At 48.4% G+C, this 20,307-nt stretch overlaps 1 protein-coding gene across 3 annotated transcripts in view; it reads right to left on the bottom strand.

The window, feature by feature from the left end:
* The window catches only part of LOC147617094 (uncharacterized), a 60,270-nt gene that overhangs the window by 14,037 nt on the left and 25,926 nt on the right, over positions 1–20,307 (bottom strand). For all 3 annotated transcript variants that reach the window (XM_086776707.1, XM_086776709.1, XM_086776708.1), the window contains 8 exons: positions 4,695–4,889; positions 3,884–4,566; positions 3,449–3,722; positions 3,183–3,260; positions 2,861–3,064; positions 2,513–2,723; positions 1,793–2,049; positions 1,499–1,681 (listed from right to left, as the gene is read on the bottom strand). In XM_086776707.1, coding sequence (XP_086632833.1) covers positions 1,499–1,681; positions 1,793–2,049; positions 2,513–2,723; positions 2,861–3,064; positions 3,183–3,260; positions 3,449–3,722; positions 3,884–4,566; positions 4,695–4,889 — 2,085 coding nt within the window. The remainder of the gene's footprint in view (positions 1–1,498; positions 1,682–1,792; positions 2,050–2,512; positions 2,724–2,860; positions 3,065–3,182; positions 3,261–3,448; positions 3,723–3,883; positions 4,567–4,694; positions 4,890–20,307) is intronic.

Raw genomic sequence — 20,307 nt, 5'->3', positions numbered from 1 at the left:
TGTAAACCAATCGACCAGCTCTCACATGCACCCAAAAAGCATGCGCATCTTCAAAACTGGATTTTTTTATCAATAATAGAGAGGGGCGTCTACAAGCAGTTGGCCAAATCTTGTCCGGTGCCCATCTATTGGCCGCCACGTGCATTAAATTGGTCCTTCCCAGTGTGAATAACTTATAAGTTGTCCGGTCACTTATAAGTGAGTGTGGACCTGCACCCATAATTATTAGTATGTGAAATCATAAAGCTGTAAATTGGGTTTTTGGGGACACTTACCACCTGCAAAACACATGTAGACCACCTGTCAGTCCCAAACAGGTGTACACATACATGTCCACAGGGTGCCTAGGCATCCCCGGCCCATGGACAACACACGTAGTAATCTCAGGCATTGTCCAGACAAACAAAACAAGTCATCCAAATATAAAATCAAAGTCATGCACACACATGAGTGCAGCTAGACTGGAAGATACACCCATTTGCTCAGTTGTATCGGTTAAAATGTCCAGGGCTCATGATCCTTCCAGAACCTCCCCAGAACATAAATACAGAAGATCACCACGATAGCTAGTCCCAGGGAATCACATCATGTCAAGCTCCATGAGCCATATATGTATTGTCATGTCAAACTCCATATGCCATATAGACACACCATGTCAGGCTCCACAAGCCATACATGTATGTCATGTTAGGCTCCATATGCCACATGAATAGTAGAAAACAGAAGCTGTGAGGAATTTTGTGACAAGTGGTACTATCTACATCACTTGGGTTCTATTGCCCGGCTCACTCAATCTCTAGACCACATGTTTTCTTTGAGGGCCAGGACCATGACTCCGCCATCATGATCCACAGAGGGATGGCCCTAAGCTGCACACTTCAAGATATTCCTCGCTCACATTTCACACCGTCTCTAAGGAGACTTGATACCACCGGGGACATTACTGCTAGCATCACTGCCTGGCAGTTATGGAGGGCCAGATGCATTGAGGCGTTTGACGGCACCCAAATTTATGACACTCAATGCATCTGTACCATTTGCCGAGATATTGTTCATACCCTTATGGTCACTTGGGCCTGTATGCAGGGACCCACTAGGTCAGCGCAAGCAAAGCGTGTCTCTTCATGAGGGAATCCTAGGATCTTCTTCTGTCTTGGATGCCCGTTGGACTCTCTTGGCATCACTGCGCCCCTGACTGCCTGCAATCACCTTACACTCTGTGATGAAGATATTCCGGCTTCTAGCCATGATTTTGTATTGATTTTTTCATACTTAATATAAGTCTCTTTCTAGCAAAAATAAAAATAAAAAATGGAAGCTCACAAAATGCAACTCCAGTAACTGGAAAGATTGTAACTAGGCCTTACTTCTCTGATATCATACATATTTTTCAGTGATACCCCTGGGTTCAGTACAACCTTGTTATTTCCAAGATATGCGTCCCCTTTAATTATTTCATATGATTTGTTGGATCAAAGGAAAAGGTTCCAGATTTTACTTGAGGAACAATCGACATACGCTGTCGCAAGTCATCTGCACCAACAAACTTGATATCAACTCCATCAATAAGGATGCAGCCACTGCATGCTGAATTCTCCACCATGCGAAAGAGTGCCAATGCCAAGCTTGACTTGCCAGCCCCCGTACGTCCCAATATTCCTATCTTCTCTTGCGATCTCACCTTGTAAGTTTTTGAAATAGACAAAGATCTATTATAAATCTGAACTCTTCAAAGGGGATGACAAACCATAATTACTTAAAATAATGCATTGATAATCCTTGGTTAATGCACCTTCAACGAAATATTGTATAGAACTGGAGCAAGGTCTTCTCTGTATGCCATTGTGTAGTTAACAAAAATAATCTCACCCTTACTGGGCCAATCCTTTGAGATCAGTCCAGGTGGGGAACTTAATTGAGATTCTTGCTGTAGGCTACTGTAGGAGCGAATCCTCTCCACACTGGTGAAGTGGTTCTCAGTATCTGCAGCCATTCTAATGCCATACTGGAACAATCCTGTTAGCTGCAAACTTTGCACAAGAACAACACCTGCCATGCCACAGAAAGCCAGTGAGATAGAGATGATTTAGTCCAGCTTCCCCCCTCCATCAATTAGCCTGACACTGAAAAAAAACACTTTTGGTCCTCCTATAAACCAGGTGGACTCTTCCATCCAGGAGGAGGCGGCTCTAAGGAAACCTCCAATCCCCTACAACATATCCCACCAAGACTCCCCTTGTGTCTTGAAGAGTTACAAGATCCGTCAAAACCACACAATCTAGTAACTCTACCTCTATTTGGTGAAGAGTGGATGCCCACATTTAGAGAAAGTCTAGACCATTGTTAGTGCATTGCATGGTGTGAGATGTGGTTTCCACTACCCAGGCAAGGAGGGAGTTTGATAGACAGCCCACCCTGTGAACAATTTCATCCTTGATATTTATGGCTGCGCCATCAGTAATAATGCTCTGGTCCCCACATGGGAGAGGTCAAATGTCAATAAAAAGCATACCTGCAATACCGGGTGCAATATGATCACGGAAAAGCACCACAAGAAGAGCCGTGATTGTCACACAAACTGCTGCAGCAATATCCAGCCGGAAGCTAAGCCATCGTGACACATGCTGAAACAAAATATGAGCACGGTGGTTGTCATCTATCAAACTCGTTAGTTGCTTGTGCATCTTGTCCTCTGCACCATAAGCTCGGACAGAAGCTATGCCCTGAATTGCATAAGGATAGAGTTATCAAAGGGGCATGCCCCTCAGCCAATGTCTTAATATTTACAGAACAATAACCTGATTATCCGTTGATGTATGCATTACCATAAAGAAAACACATGGAAAGATGCAAAGAAAACCTGTAAGGTCTCAGTGAAGTGCACAAAGACTGGGGAACGAGAAACTCCATCTAGACGTTTTAGCTCACGAGAAACAGCCGTGTAACGCCGTTGAAAGTAGAACAAGATCCCGACAAATGGTGGAAGTGCCAGCAGGAACCACGGAATCAGCACAGCTATCATAGCTATGGAGCCAATACATCCAACTAGATTCTCCAGCATACTCTAGGTTGTCAAAACACTTAAAATTAGGCTGTTTTTTTCCTAGACAATAATGGTCCGTTTGAGCATTGCAAGATGGTAGCAGAAAATCTAGAAGGAGACTTGGAATCTGGAAAGGAACCTGTGCTGTATTTGGAAGTAGGTCATCGATACAAGCCTGATCCTTGCTAAGCCGATTAAGTATTCTTCCAGCAAGGTTCTGCACAGTGCCAAAAGGCATCATTCTAGAGGTACACTGTTTCAACTTAGTCTATATAGCATCCTAATATTCCACCCAAAAAAAGCAATTATACACTACTACTCAACATTGAAGAGAATGCTTATCCATATCCAAGGCACAGAACCATCTGCATTTAAAAGCATGTTTGAGTCCACAGTGATGCATACTTGTTCAAAAAATAGGAGAGGCGAGTTGAAAATGCTCCAAACCATCTTTCTGTGCATACTTTTGGCTGCTAAATTTGTCACACGACTGAACGAGAATGCCCGGGTTACAGAAAGTAAAGTAGCCCCAGTGACAATGCAGGCATAAATACCTACATATCCTCCCAGCTTGAGATGATAAACTTCATCTGCCCAAATGGCTAGCCAATAACTTAACATCACTCTGGCAGCTTGAGTACACAAAAACATCCCCATTACAAACACAAAATTATAACACCTGCATCATTTCCAGAAAAAAATTTGTAGGCATAGACAAAAAGAGCTCATTTCCAATGGTAATTTTGGGTGAGGAAAACAAGGAAAAAAATCACTCATGGTTCATAGTTACATAGCTTTATAAGCTGAATAAGCCACAGGAAGGAGAGCAAGAGCACGTACCCGCCTGCCCTTATGTATGATCTAAAGGTTGACCACGTCACAAGCCCTTCTGCTTTGTCCTCCTTGACAGTAAGAGCTCCATTATTACTACTCATGTTGCTCTTCTGCAGGTTTTCAAAACGTGTTGCTGCCTCAGTTTTATGAAGCCTGCTACTGTCAGCTACTAGAGGCACATCTTGTGATGATGATTCAAAAGGGTGATTATCCTGGATGCAGCTATTTAGCTTTACAGTATCCTGCTGTTCATCAGTATCACCATATCTGCTGCAATTAGACAAAGGATGATCCTGTAATTCATCTGTTGATAGGCTTTCCACTTTAACCATGTGACTGGATGGATTTGAACAAGCATCACTTCTAGAACATAGCTTTACTTCTTGTGTTTTCTTCTGCACCAGTTTCTCACTGTTTGAGATTTGGGGCACAATGGCTTGTAGCTGCCCAGTATGCATCACATAGATCTCATCACAGCACTGCAACACATTCATATTATGGGTGGTCAAAATGACTGTGCGGCCCTGCAATACCCCATGTAAAACATATCGTATCAAATGATTGGAAGTTGGCACATCAACTGCTGCAAATGGGTCATCTAGGAGGATCAATGGGGTAGAACTATAGCATGCACGAGCAAGACTTATGCGTGCCTTTTGGCCACCGCTCAGATTCACCCCTCTTTCTCCCTGCATTCAAGTTACCATTTAAGCCTGGAAAAAGAAAAGAAAATTAACCATAAACTATGCTTGTTAAGAATAATGCCATCAGTTCAGACTTTTTCAAGCCACAAAGCATCATGTGAAGGCTAACTTACAATCTCGGTATCATGAGCAGCTGGAAAATGTGCAACATCATAATCCAAGGCGCATGCTGCCATGGTTTCCTGATAGCGAGAAGCATTGTATTTGCATCCAAAAAGTACATTGTTGCGAATGGTGTCATTGAATACCCATGGTTGTTGGGGCACATAAGCCACAGGCTTCTCAACATGCCACGTACCCTTTAAGCACTACATGTAGCAAAACGGACAAGATCAAAAGTAAGGTCCATGGACGTGTTTTCTTTTCTATCTGAGCTTCAAGTTATTAACTCAAATGCACCAAAAGGTTAACAGAAGATTTCTTTCATTGAACAGCCTTCTTTCATTAAAGGTTATCTGAAATTCATGAGGATCGAGTAGCCAAGCTTGAAACCATCCCCTCCATTATGCATACTGTAGATAGAATGCTATGACATCCCCACTTGCTTCATCAATATCCAAGAGTAGGCACAATTTTATGTATAAAGACATGGATGGACCATCATACTAGGTTTCTATCACTTCTATGAGTGTCACATGCATCAGACCTAGGATGCATCTGCCAAGGTTAGCTGAGGTCGTGCACAGGGTGGATGTAGTGTAGGAAGGCCATTGTGAGTCCTCGTTAATAAAGGGACAGTCGTTGAGTGACTCTGAGTTAGGGTTTGCACAGAGTAGTTTAGGTGCACCCCAGTGACAAATTAACCAGTGCCCAGAGGTGGGTGGGGAACACTTTTTTAAGCCTTATCCCCCTACTGCGTAGTCTTGGGCTGTAAAAAGGCTTTTTTGCCACCCACTTTTGGCATCTGGCCCAGCTGTTTTTGGTGCCTCTGCTGGCTGCCCTCAGCCTACCCAAACCTTCCCTAAACCCGGCTTGCCCTGCCTTTACCCCAAACACAGTGTCCCATACTTCCAACTGTGTCCAACGCCAGCTTCTTGTTGCATTTTTTTCCCCAACCTGCTACCCATGCCTTGCTTGGTGCAGGTTGTCTTCTCATGTCACTGTATGATTTACTCATGGATTAATTGATCTATCATGAGGATGTATCCACATCCGTCCACACAAGTTCAGACCCATCAGGAACCGGCTTAAGAGCATTTAGACCCAAGTTGAGCTGGCAGTCGAAAAAATCAGATAAAATCTTCCAAGTTACTTTATGTAGACTACTTATTAAATGAAAATTTTCAATCTGCAAGTAAACTTAAGTTCTTAGCCCATGTCAACACTAATGGGAAAGGTTGAGTTCGTGAAACTGTGACTTCCTCCGACAGGGTGATACTCGTCTCCCCTATTGGAAGGTTGTGGCATCGTGCAACCCTTGGCATGGTTTCCAAGAAGATTGCACCTAAAGCATAGGCTATTTATTCACCCATGTTTATGTGGCTGCCTTTGTGGTCTACACTTTTTGCCTCTTCGGCAAGGATGCAAATAGATTCTCTTTGGTGTCAAGGCCATGTTTATGTGGCTGCCTTTGTGGTCTACACTTTTTGCCTCTTCGGCAAGGATGCAAATAGATTCTCTTTGGTGTCAAGGCCCATGCTCTTGCTCTTCTTGTTCCACTTATTCTTTTTCCACGAAACATTGGCAAATGACAATGAATCAGTACTCTACATTTCGTAGATCCAACTGTATCATTGCACATCTTAGCAAAGTGTTAAGGCCATGGTCTTTGTCAAGGCCATGGTCTAACTTGCACCAAATCCTCTCGGGAATGTGGGAGAAGACAGGGAACAACTCCCTCAACTCTTGTACATAATATTTCTTGAAGGTTTTATCCTTCATAGAGAGATCACAAAATTTTGCAAACTTTGTGTAATCATCAAAAGTATCAAAAATATTTGCTAAAATTATTTCCAGTCAATAGCAGTTGGGGCCTCCTTGGATTTAAAATCCCGCAACCAAACGTAAGCTCTGTCCTTTAAGTGCATCTCCACCAACATCCCACCCTGATCCAAAGGACAATTGGAAAGATGGCAGTAGGCCTCCCGCTTTCAATCCAACCTTGCACAAAGTCTGGGCCCTTCTCCTTCTCCCCCAAAAAAGGTTTGGGTTGAAAAGTAGGGTGTAAGGTTTACATCAATTGATTAGGATGTTTCTGTAGAAGAAGTTGATGTTCAAATTGATTATTCAACTGCATACATAAATAGGACATTTGATTCATGTAAACCAAAAACTGCTCAAGAATGGCCGGCTGATCCTCTCCCCCACTGCGGAGTTCAGCTGTGGATCTCTGCAGCGGCTGAGGATTATTGGTTTCCATGATCACTAGTTGCACATTGACCCTCCTCCGGCCAAGGTGGCCCACGATAGAGGCGACTTTGGCTCTGGAGAGCCGACCTTTCCAGTGGGACCCAAGCGAGGGGGAGTGGCAGGATCCTTTCAGCCTGGAGAGCCAAACCACCCCCTTTTTTCACTACATGGCGAGAATGGGTTAGAGGATCTAGATTCATGAAATTGATGGTACCCTGCCGACAGTGCAAGCTCGTCACTGGCCCTCCCAAGGCATCTCTGCCTGCTTTGTCGAAGATTTTTGGAAATCACTCTTCCTCTGTGGCAGTTAGCCCACAGCAGCCTCACCGTCGGCACTTGGTGTGGCCATCGGAGGACGGCCGGCACAATGTGTGCATTGCAGCCAACCCCCACAGAGTCATAGCAGCACTACCTTTGGGATTGCCCCAAAGTGCAACAGGTTTGGTGGAGGATCCTTCGCCTCTACACGACAGTATCGGCTGCGCCGTGCATCATCACCTAGAGGGCACTAGCGTGGTTGACTGAGACTTGCCCCGCTCTCTCCTGCGAGGAGACAGCAGAAGGCCAGGCTCTCCAACTCTCTTACTTCAGGATTGATACTGTTCCCACTCTCGACAGATCGTCAGAGCCTTGGTCTTTGAGATGACTAGTCAGAGATGGGAGATCATCAGCAGCATTACTGCATGGCATATATGGCAGGAACGAGGCCATCAAGGGCACTCTCACCCCTCCTGCTGAGTCCATCTGTTCCATATGGACTGAAGTCATCCATACTGCCCACGGTCACTAGGGGGAGCTTCAAGGAGGTTAGGATCGCATCCATAGATGGCTAGAGGATTTTATGTTGCACACGTGCCGCCCGGGCTCCTTTCTCTGTGATCAAGATGGCGAGATCACTTGGCATTAAAATTGCCCAAGAATGGCCGGTTGACTCTATCCCCCATTGAGGAGTTCAACGGTGGATCTCTGCAGCGGGTGAGGGTTATTGGTTTCCATGATCACCAGTTTCACACTCATTGCCAGGGTAGCTTGGCTCACAGTTATTCAGCCCAAAAGAGAGGGGAGCTTGAATATTATCGATCCGGATGTTCAATGCAAGGCGTTGCTTTGCAAACTTGTGGTCAGAGGTTTCATCCCAGGCATGAGCCTTGGAAGGATTTTTTCTCGTCTCAGATTTCCGGATGTGCACCCAGGGTCGGGAGAGACTGGATGCCCAACACACATTTTTGGTTAGAGAGGCTGATATTAGGGCACCATCTTCCCCTCTTATTGCAGCCATTGTCAGAGCATGGAGAAGCACGAGATATTTTTTTCGACAAAGACTTCCTAGGTCTTTGGACGAGGCTGACCGACAACCTATTATGTGGAACGAGTTCATTAGGGATGAGGCTGGTCGGCCACTTGGTGCATCTCGTTATATGCAATGGTCACGATGGGAGAGATGCGCATACACAGTTCTTGCTTGGAAGACCTTTAAGAGTCTTCCGGAGGATCGGAGAGTTGCATCCACTCAGCACCTTAGGGCTCTCGCATTCGTATTGATCAGATTGATGCAGCTATTCCGCATGAGTGGCTTTCTGGGACCTTTCACGGAGACTATCATCCGAGTTGGCTAGGAGTTTTTTCGAGGATAGGCATACCTCTGCAGGTCATTGCTCTCCCGGGCCAGGAGGATACAGATTGCCTCATTTATTCTATCATGCCTGGTGGGAGATTGAGGAGATGTAGTATGGAGGAGATCATCCCAGATACTAGGCTTAGTCCAGTGAGGATAGTTGGTCGCTCGAGGAAGCACTGGTTCATTGACCCTTCTCCTCAGATAGTTACTCATGGCTCTTGGTGTTTGTGGCTATATGGTGGCAGTCCTATCAGATATCTTCAATGGGATCCAGGAGAGTGGGAATGGATTGATGCCTTCGATCCTTTGAAAAGCCTTCCTTTTTTCAGTTTCACTGTTCGGAATGCCAGGCTTCTCCTCACTCGACAGATGCATAGGATCCCTACTCACAGGCCTCATTGGGAGAGCTATGATATTTCTCCAGTGATACAGCTCAGATATTGGCATAGACTTTGGCACTCATACAGAAGGAGCCAGATCTCTCATTTCTTTTGGTTATTCTTACATGGTGGTCTCCCCACCAATCAGTGGAGATCAGTTTTCGGTGTAGCACCTTCCTGTCCTAGATGTGCGGCAAATTCTGAGACCGTACAACATTGTCTATGGGGATGCAACACTGCACAGCAGTACAAGCCTAATGTGGGTTAGCCTCCTAGTATATGCACACATAATGTGCATATAACATACTGTTAAAAATCAGGCATAAAGTCACGGAATTCCCCCGCAACGTCGATTCGTCCATTGAATAGAAGAAACACGCATTCCAATTGCCATATCGATGATCCACGTGCAAATCATCAACACAAATCAACAAAATAACATTTTTTATTTAGTTATTAAAATTTTCTTCAAAAAATGTCAAAAATTGCAATAAGAAAGAAAAATCACCAACAATTACCTAGAGATTGCTTTGATACCACATTTTAAAACCGTAAGATCTCTCTAAATAATTGTTATGCATAAACATGCATAAATCAGGCATAAACTCATCCACCCGACCACCCCTGAGCCCAAGGGGGACGCACACATGAATTATAATGAAGTACATCATACCTTTACCTTGATGTCCCATACCATCAAGAGGTATAACTCCAATCCATCAGCATGTAGCTATAGTGTGAAATGGTAGGTTAGATATGGGATCCTGTAGCCCAACTTATGGGCAAATTGAGTGACCGAGCCATGCATGTGACTTGGGGGGTAGTTGCTTGGCTCTCCCAGTCCGGTCCGCAGCTTTTTTATGAGGGCAGTGGTACAGATTCTGCTATTTTCATTCGTAGAGGTATTGCCCAGCATGGTTTATTGCAAGATGTTCCTCACTCTGATTATACACCCCCTAGACAGAGGATTGACACCAGTTGGGAGATTATTGCCAGTATTACAGCATGGCAGATCTGGAGAGCTAGATGCACGGAGGCTATTGAGGGTGTCCAGATTTTTGGGTCTCAATGCATTAGTACTATATGGGGTGATATCATCCACACTCTTATGGCTACTTGGGCTCGCATTCAAGGGCCCTCTTGTTCTGCGCAAGCGAAGTGTGTGATATTTACGCGGGAATGGGACCATGGCATCTTCTTTTCCTTTAGTACCACAGGTCTTACATGGCATCATTATGCTCCTCAGTGGTTGAAATCACCTTACATATTAGGGTGATTCTATTCTTTTCCAGCCTATAGCTGTGATTGTTGTATGTTTTTATCATACTTAATAGAAGTCTCTTTCTTTTTTTTCTTTTTTTCTTTTTTAAAAAAAAGATAGCCAGAAATTATGAACATAGGCATAAACCACAGAAGCACAAGATGGGAAAGAGCACGTTTTTACAAACATGAATAAAGACTAGAACTGGAATAATTCTGAATGCTCTGCAATGATGAGCTCAACAGGGAAATATGCAACAAAATCAAAAGAACGAAAAAATTCAAAGAAATAGTCGACCACGAAACAGAAATATGTTTTTCACCCCAATGGCAATGGCACAAGTTCGTCCTCATGATCTCTTTATTGATGTCTAGATAGGACGTTAACATAAGAACAGTGTTAAAATGTTGCCACCCTCACGTTTTGACAACTACCCTATAATGTGCAATCCAATGCCGATTTCCAAATTTTTAATTTGGATGAATATGAGAAGCGGGCTTTGATTGACTCTGAAGCTAGGACCATAGCTCTCAGAGTTGAAGAAATAGAGAATATTTAATGAGTGGAGAAGAGTTGGATGTGCAATATGACTGAAGCCTCAACAGTTTCAGAAATTAGTCAAGGTTGTAAGACTTTTGCATACCTTAGTAAAGGATGCAAAAGATCATGAAGAAGAAGAAGATAGTCGGCACTTTGAATTTACTGTTCTGCCTTTTGGGTTGATGAATGTGCTTCCTACATTCATGTGCTTGATGAAAAATATCTACAGAGCAGACTAGAACCCTCAACGAGACTGGAGCGTGTGATTGAGGACTTGCTCGCTGAAGCTTTCGCCCCCCCTCCCCTGCTCGCGTTGCCGCCTGCACGCACACCCCCCTCCCCGCCCTCGCGACGACTGCTCCCCCCGCCTGGTTTTCTCGCGCCCCCAGCCCCTTTCAGCCCCTTCCCCTTTGTCTCCCCCCTCCCCCTCTGTCTTCCGCCTTTCCCCCTCCGCCCCTCCCCGCTCCGCCTTTTGTGCAGCTCAGTTCTTGCAAGACACTCCGTTTTCGCTTCGCCTTCGACTAAGTTTCAGACACTGATGGAGGTTCCTCCCGCCCCACCTCAGAGGGACTCTTCTGCAGCCCCCTCACCCGCCCCTGAGGATACCCCCATCAGGCTTTCTCTTTCGCCAGAAGAGGAAGCGAGCCTTGCCGCCGCAGAGGTGGAACGCCTCCAGGCACATTCCACCATCTGCCATATAGTCGGCACTCGCCCCAGCAGAGGGGAGATCCGGGATCTTCTTCAGGCCCGCCTTCTTGCAGATGTGGGCAAGATCCGGGACGTTCAGTTACTTGGTCGCGGACACTACCAGATTGAGTTCGAGACAGCCCAGAGCGTGGCCCAGGTCCTAGCCACAGGAGTCCCCTTGACATCAGGGGCGCTCGGGCCTTCTTCAGACCTTGGCAGCATGGCTTCGACCCAGCAACGGCCGAGCAGGGAGAGCGCCTATTCCACGTCACAGTTTGCTTCCCCGGACTCCGCCGCGAGTACCTTCCGCTCCTTTCTAGGATAGGAGCATTGGTGGGCTCGGTGCTTGAGACTGGCCCCACAGCAGCTTCAGTGGTGGCTAGAGCACCTGGCCTGCCTTCGGTCAGAGTTTTGGTTCCTGACATCTCCTCCCCTCCAAAGGTCATTCAGCTACCTAGGATAGGGGGGGTGGATCGATCAGAGAGTGGAGAGAGTGGAGTTTTCGGGGCTCCCGAATCAATGTTTTATATGCAGGCAAGTCGGCCACCTGGCGAAGGCCTGCCCTCGCAGGAGACCCCGACCTTCACCGCAGCAGCCGGCCCCCGATGGCCAACCCACAGATGCGGCTCGGCAAGCAGCCTCCGGGACACCTGCTCAGCCCACAGAGACCTCGGATTGGCAGCCAGAGCAGAGTTCTGGACCCTTGTTACAGATGCATTGCCCGAGGCCGCACATTGGTGTGTCGGGGGAAACTTCAACATGCTTGAGGACCCGGCCGATAGGGTGGGAGGCAATCATGTTACAGTGCACGGCACGGAGCTTGCAGCTTGGGAGCGATTTTGCATGACACTGCGGATCACTGATGCATGGTAGCATGAGGCTCTCTCCCGCTCTCAAGACAGTCTTAGTTTTTCTCGGTCGGATCGCCGGCAGGTAGGGACTAATCTATCACGGATTGATCGCTTCTATGTGGGTGACAGGTTCGGGGAGCGTGGGGGCTCCGTCGGCATTCTCGCTGGCACCTCTTTTTCAGACCATGCGCCAGTTATTTTGACACTGGAGGAGAGGACACGGGAGACCAGCTTGCAGTTGAGGATCCCAGAGAGGATACTTACAGATCCTAGTCTTTCTGAGGACATTAAGAGGATATGGCATGATAGCCAAAGCTCTGACCTGGGGATGCAGCAGGCCAGTGTGCCCATGGACTCATCGAGCTCAGCTCTTTTTTGCACGCTGTAGCCTTGACACGGCTGGGAGAGACACGAGAGCGGGAGCGACGCTTGAGACATAGCCTTGCTTCGCTCCAGCGCCTTCAGGAGCAGCAGCCTACATGTGAGTGGGTGGCGTCCCAGCTGAGCCAGGCACACCAGGAGGTTAGAGCAGCAGAGGAGCAGAGACATGAGTTCTACTATCATCGCCAGGCCTCTCAGTGGACGCAGCTTGGTGATAGAGTGACTGGGGAGTTCTTTGAGATTACCGGACCCCGCCATGCTCGAGCAGGAGTACGCCAACTCAGGAGGCAGGACGGATCGTTAGCCACTGAGCCCGGGGAGATTAGAGCCATTGCCACTGAGTTCTATAGAGACCTGCTTTCAGCGGAGCCAGCCACGGAGGCACGTGATGCTTGCAGACAGACTGTGTGGGCCCATGTGCAGAGGAGGGTCACAGATCGTATGCGCACAGTTCTGGGTGAGCCTCTTTCAGAGGATGAGCTTGTTGAGGCTTTGAGGGTCCTTACACACCATAGTTGCCCTGGGGAGGACGGATTGACGCCTGCCTTTTTTATGCACTACTGGGACCTTTTGGAGCCAAGCCTCCGCAGGGGCTTTCAGCATGTTTTGGACACTGGGGTGATGCCACAGAGCTTTTCAGAGGGCTTGATCTTTCTTATCCCCAAGGGGGAGGGAGTGTCAGATGATATTCGGCATTGGAGACCTATTACAATCCTCAATACTGTCTACAAGGTCCTGGCAAAGGCCTTGAGTTTGAGGATCCAACCCTTCCTTGGGGAGCTGATTCATGCTACCCAGACAGGATTCGTCAAGGAGCGCAATATCCTTGACAACATTTTCACCTTCTCGGAGGCGACGGCCTGAGCTAGATTTCTCGGTGAGGACCTGGTCGTGATGCTTCTCGATTTTGAGAAGGCATACGATAGAGTCGATTGGGGTTTCTTAGAGGGCACTATGCTTTGCCTGGGTTTTGAGCCAGTCTGGATTCGAGGAGTGGCGGCTCTATATTCCACAGCTCGTAGCCAGGTGCTGATGGCAGGAGGACGGGGGCCGAGTTTTGAGTTGACCAGATCAGTCCGTCAGGGGTGCCCTCTTGCCCCGTTTCTTTTTCTCTTCTTTGCTGAGGCTATGAGCATGTATCTGACAGCAGAGGAGGTTGGTTTGAGAGGACTCCAGCTCCCAGTCCGGGGTGAGGACCTGCTCGATTCTGAGTTTGCTGATGACACGGGATTGTTTTTGCATGGCCAGGAGGCCAATCTTCAGAGGGCAGAGCAGTCGCTACAAGTTTTTGGTGCAACTTCGGGAGCATTGATCAATTGGCGCAAGACAGTGGCCTTTTGGATCAGTAGCGCTCCCGCTCCGACATGGAGCCCAGACCCGAGTTTTAGATGGATTCCTCCTGGCATAGCAGTGCGGTATTTGGGATGCCAGATTGGACTTGATTTGTCACCAGAGCAGCAGATCGCCCCGCTTCTTCTGAGCATTCGGAAGAAGCTCGAGCTCTTGCATCAGCCAGGTACAGAGGCTAGTCAGGAACTTTCTTTGGTCTAGGCGGGATGGTCAGCCAGCCCGGGCTAAGGTTGCTTGGGCAGTTATTACTCTTCCGCTGGCCAGGGGGGCTTGGGCGTTATAGATCCTGTTGATCAGAGTAGAGCCCTATTGAGGAAGCTTATCGTTCGGGGGCTGCTTCCAGGCGGCGCTGAGCCTTGAAAGGAGTTTCCTTTTCAGCGACTGCAGGCTAGGGGTCCCCCAGCAGGGGGCACTTGGGCACCAGAGATACGATGGATCTTCATAGAGATGAGGAGGACAGGCCTCAGTAGAGGATGGGAGGACAGATTTGCCTTGAGCATCCTGTGAGCTTGGGAGCTACTGAGACCGGGGCTTTCTCAGAGACCTCCTACTTGTCATGAGGAGCGAGCCAGACAACCGCTCATCTGGAGCCCCGCGGTACGCACAAAGCAAGGTCATATGCTGGGTTCTCGGCCTCGTCTAGCCTGGGGACCATTGGCAGCAAGCCCAGCACGCAGTTTTGGAGACTGGCAGGCCTTCTGCAGTCTTCCAGAGGAGATCCAAGTGGAGAGGCTGAGTCACTTCAGAGGGGGGCTGATTATGAGGGATGACATTCAGGAGGCACTCACTGAGGAGTGGTTCACGCCTTTCGAGCCAACGGCCCCACGGTGGATGGGAGCCTTTACACAGTTGGAGATCCTGATTGCTGTCAGAGCTAGCACTGAGGATGGTAGATGCCTCTACTATGAGATCCAGGATGGGGGAAGACTTCAGAGAGTGGAGGCGGAGTCACCTTTGGTTGCAGAGTGCATCTTTCAAAGGATACGAGTAGTGGCCGCCGCTTCTCGGAAGTGGCATATTGATCCACACCCTGCAGATGTGGACTCTGATTGGCGCATATGGGCATATGCTACGCGCCCCTTGGCCCGGCTCCACCCAGGGGACCCTGGCGAGTACGAGTGGCATGATCCTTATGCGTCCCCCAAGGACATAGAGATCACCTTTTTCCAGTACACTGTTCGGTTGGGGAGGCATATTTTGACTACGAGGAGGATGGTCTCTCCAGCTGCATCGGAGCATTGGCGGCTACAGGGAATCTCACAAGAGTTCCTGGAGGATTTTTGGACCAGGCTCTAGGCTAGTCGACAGGCACGCAGGATCTCGACTTTCCAGTGGGCTGGTTGCCCACAGGGGCTCTGAAGTTGGCACCTGGCTTGTCTACAGTGGTCTTTCGACGGCCTGCGTCCGATGCGGCCACCCATTGGCTGGTTGCCCACAGGGGCTCTGAAGTTGGCACCTGGCTTGTCTACAGTGGTCTTTCGGCGGCCTACGTCCGATGCGGCCACCCATTGGAGACACAGAGACACTGCCTATGGGACTGTCCCACAGGCACAGCAGATTTGGCTGAGGATGCTGTGCATTTTGGCCCCCCTCTCTCCAGAGGGCATGTATACGTGGGGTGCCGCTGCTTGGTCGACTTCGTCAGGGCCTGCTTTGGGATACGAGACGGAGCAGGACAGCCAGGCCATCAGATTCATTAGGGGCCAGCCTCGCCTTGTTCCTTCACCAGATTTCTCATCCGCCGGCTAGACACAAGAGAGGGATCTACGATGGGAGCTCCTCAGCAGCCTCACCATATGGTTCACCTGGAGAGCCCGGTGTTTCAGGGCCTTTGAGGGGAGACTGGAGCCACCAACAGAGACTGTTCGGGGGATTTGGCAGGAGTTGATCCACACCCTGCGAGGACAGTATGACCGCATCCGGGGCGACTCGGATGCGGCGTTCTTGCGGCGCCAGGCCTTTCACACCACTTGGCGCAACGGCCCCTTCTATACCCTACACGCGGGTACCCCCGCTGGCATTACAGGCCACCTGTTTGGATTTTCCCCCCTCCTATTGTATGATATAGCCTCTCAGTTATTTGTTCTGATATTTATACCTTTTTGCACCTAAAGAGAGTCTCCCTAGCTGCCTTGATTGGATCTCTGCCTTCTTATGAGCAGGAGTTTTTTGTAGCCCAACGGGCGTCTTTTTTATAACTAATGAAAGGATCTTTTCTCAGGGGGAAAAAAAAACCCTCAACGAGACCACCAACCACCCTACGAGGAGGTCGAGATACAAGTAACAATGTGAAAAGAATGAGGGGCTCCCTCCTTGGCTGGCCACTTTCAGAGAGAGACTACATCAGGAAAGAGAATGGGAAGGCCACTCTAGGGGTAAACACAAAAAATCCCACAACCTCACCGGTAGGGGAGAGACTGGCAAGAAGCACCAACCAAGCAGTAAGAACTCCTGAGGTAGATCCTGATGCCTAGGGGAAAAGGTAAGGGTCTCTGCTTGAGTCTCCCTCGGCTTGCAAGGTTTTCGGAGCCGGTTTGGATGGAGAGGTGGTCTGCTGTCCTAATGCAGAGACGCTCCAGGTGAGAGTAAATGAATGTCTCCAAGTAAGACCACGCTGCACTCACCAAATTCTGGGCGACCACAAGCCAATTGTCCTCACAATCTAGGTACCAGAAAGTACCCTAGTCAAATGTGATACTAATGTGGAAGAAGACGAATAGATTGGCCACCCACGCTACCACATCAAAAGAACCATCAGGAACCCTATAGCTGGAATAGTCAAGCTCCATGTTTGCTACTGGCCAGGCTTGGCTGATGACAGGCGTGAGGCGAAGGTCGCCAACAGACTAAGAAAAGCTGATGGCTTGGTCCTAAATGGTGGTAGCCACAAATAAGCTGTCCCACTCCCAATTGGGGGCTACACTTAGTGGAAAGGAGAAGACAGCAGCCCCAACATCCGGTGGTTAGAGAGTGATACATAATCACAGAGACACGAAGAGGAGCTACCACCTCAACCAATGACGGAGGCATCTTAAGAATCCGTATTCCACTGGTTGCCCCAAAATTTAAGGGGAGCCATCACCACTGAGAGAAGCTGATGGCTCGGTCTTGAATGGTGGTAGCCACCAATGACAAGCTCTCCCACTCCCGATCGGGGGCTACACTCAATGGGAAGAGAAGATATCATCCCCAACATCTTCTCAGTGTGAGTGGAGAGTGATGCATAACCATAGAGACATGAAGAGGGTCTTACCACCTCAACCAAGTCACCCATCTTGACAGGGAGGCACCTTAAGGATCCGTAATCCACCGATTGCCCCAAAATTTGAGAGGAGCCATTGGGAACTCCAGAGAGAGATAAAAGGCAATATCTGTCGCCCACAAGATACAAAAAGCGTGGAATCGACCATTGCTTGAAGGTCTCGTTGGTCATGCACTACAACTACGGGATACAAAGCATCAAGTCAGTGAGATATCAGCCAGGGCCAAGGGAGGGATCTTTCCCACCGGGAAAGGGGGCGGGGGGGTGACCTCAGTTTGCACGATGGGGTGTACTCCCGTATGGGACCCCTCAGAGGAAGTGGGAACGGCCACCTCGTCTATCAAGACGTTTGCCTCTGGCTGCACAACTAACATGTCTTGTGATAAATGCAAGTAGCGCCTCACCGTAAGAACTGTTACGTCGGGATTTGTGCTAGGAGAGCTGCATCCCCACAGTCTAGTTTGTCATTGTCGTGGGCACTGACAAAAGGTCTGCATCACCAGCTTCTTCTAGACCCAAGAGGTGGAGGACACCCATAGAGTGGATCTTGTGGACCCACCTTGAGCTGCTCCGAACCCACCTCGCCGGAGAGGAATTACCCCAGACCGGGCCTCTGCATTCCAACGTGCCCGACGCCCCCAGCCCCTCGGACGTCGACCACAATCCCCTCATCAGCTCCAAATCCAGGACATGCTCCACCGCCATTAAGCTATCTTTCCACGTGACAAAGCTGAGTGAGACCTCCCGGCCATACTCACTAGCCCCATGTTTGATATTTTGGAGAGTGGTATACCATCTATTGGGGGCTGATGCTCCTCTCATGTTCCATGTTCTTCGCATTCCATGATGAGATTCCATGGACAGTTTTGTATCACCCCAGTGAGATAGCTTTGTTTTGTTTCTATTTTATTCTCCATTCCATGATGAGAAATGCCATGGACATTATTGTATCACTTTGATCTCATAGGCCCATTGGGTCTTTAGTAGACACTTAATATATCTTTCTTTCTTTCTTTCTTTCTAAGATGGTGGTCCCTCACCACTCGCGTCCCACGCCCACGGATGTGGGAGCAAACGTTTTCTCCTTCTCTTTGAGTGTCGCCCCTGGCCGAGTCTAGGACTATGACTCCATCCCGCCACGGCCATCAACTTCTCTCACCATTTTGGTGACCTTTGCCTGATTGATACCATTAGCAAGTGCTGGCTGCTAGCCACGATGGAGCTCAAGAGCTCCAGCCGCTAGCCACGATGGAGCTCGAGAGTTTCGACCGCTAGCCACGGTGGAGCATGACAATTCCGGCTGCAGGATGGAGGACGGTTCCCTTCAAATGGAAGGGATTCTGGCACATCTTTCTTCCTTCACGTCAACTTCTGTGACCCAAGATCCCAGGTACCTAAATTGTGAGGAGGTTTGCCACCAATCCACTCTTAGCCGCACCCGCCCAGAGTGGGCCTATCTTGATGGGTGGATCCGTGCCCACTTGGAGCGCGTCCACACTTGGACAAACTGTGATTAGTCACCCTCCAAACCAGTTTTCAAAGCCTCGCGAGGTGAGCAGGACTTGAGCCAAGTCCACAGCCTGTCCTCTTAGACATGTGGGTAGCATCACAGAATATTTGAGGCATTGGGGGTGCTGAATGCAATATATAGAGGGTGATTCCGAGAGGAGCTTCAACACGCCTTGGTTGGTGGCATCATCCACATCCTTTTCATACAGGAGCATCATTACATATTCTCCTAGGGCATAGCTAGACTTTTTGGTCTCCTGCTAGAGACCCCATGGGAACCAGTGCAGAGTTTGTATCAACCATCTTCTAGCCCAAGTGGTATTACTCGAGGTTGAGCACAATGTTGAGATATCGAGCTCAACTAGTGCTGACCGGACATTGATGACCCACCTGGGTGATGGCTTCCGCACATATGCCACTGGCATGGTTGGTAAGATTATGGGCAGACACTAATGTACTAAATGAGGGTGCCCTACCCACGAAAGGCCTTAAAATGGAAATTTTCCCAAGAGAGGCATGCATGCGTAGGAGATTCATGAGAGAGGCATGTCTAGTTCTTGTGAGCATAAGGGAGTGTCCAAATATAGCACCAAGGGATAATGTTGAAGAGTATGGTATTCGTCACTTGTGGAATCAATAAGTGTTTCCAAATTCATGGAATGTGACACCAAGGGGGAGTTTTCGAAAATATGGTGTCACATATTTATATAATTGAGGGGGGATGTTGAAAGTACAATTTGGGTAATATCAATTGTGTAAAGGATAAGCACATGGGTAGGTGCTATCTTGGACAGGTGACAACTCATGAATAAGGATGTCACATAGCAAAGAGTCTTGGCTAGAGGCTATCTATATTAGAAGCCTCTCATGAAATGGTTGATACCATATTAGAAGTCTTGGCAAGAGGCTATCTATATTATATGGTTAATAGCATATTGCAATACATTTGGTTGAGCGTGTGCTCATTGGTGTCCACATTTCTTAATCATGGATTAGCTTGATTATTTTGAGCCTCCCTAATCTAATCTCTCATTATGTGCATCACTCTACCAAGCCTATCCCTAGCACCTTCGATTCTCAACACACAATGGGTGATATTTTCTCCTGGGGAGGCCCATGTCAGTCTCCTCAACATCTATGCCCCCAATGGGGCTATGAGCCGCACTGCTTTTTGTACTCAGGTTCGGTAGGGGCTCCCTCAAGCACGCACGGGCAGACGCCTGGTGCATGGGAGGAGATTTTAACATGATCATGTCCACAGAGGAACAGAGTGGTGGCAGCCAAGACACCACTGTATCAGGAGTCAAGGGTCCATCTTGGGGGAAGCTATTTTCTAGTCATGGCCAGGACACCTAGCACCTCCCAAAGTTCCACAAAGGAACGGAGTGGTGGCAGCCAAGACACCACCGTATCAGGCATCGAGGGTCCATCTTGGGGGAAGCTGATATTAGCCCCGTGCTGCTGCTCCTAGCTTGGACAAAGCTTTACAGGAGGCTAACCAGATTTAGCAGGCATCCACCCAAGACAGACTCCAGGCC

Source organism: Cibotium barometz, chromosome 37, assembly GCF_041138505.1.
Source record: "Cibotium barometz isolate CiBa-2024 chromosome 37, ASM4113850v1, whole genome shotgun sequence".
In the NCBI taxonomy this organism is placed as follows: Eukaryota; Viridiplantae; Streptophyta; class Polypodiopsida; order Cyatheales; family Cibotiaceae; genus Cibotium; species Cibotium barometz.
This window is presented reverse-complemented; position numbering and strand designations above follow the sequence as displayed.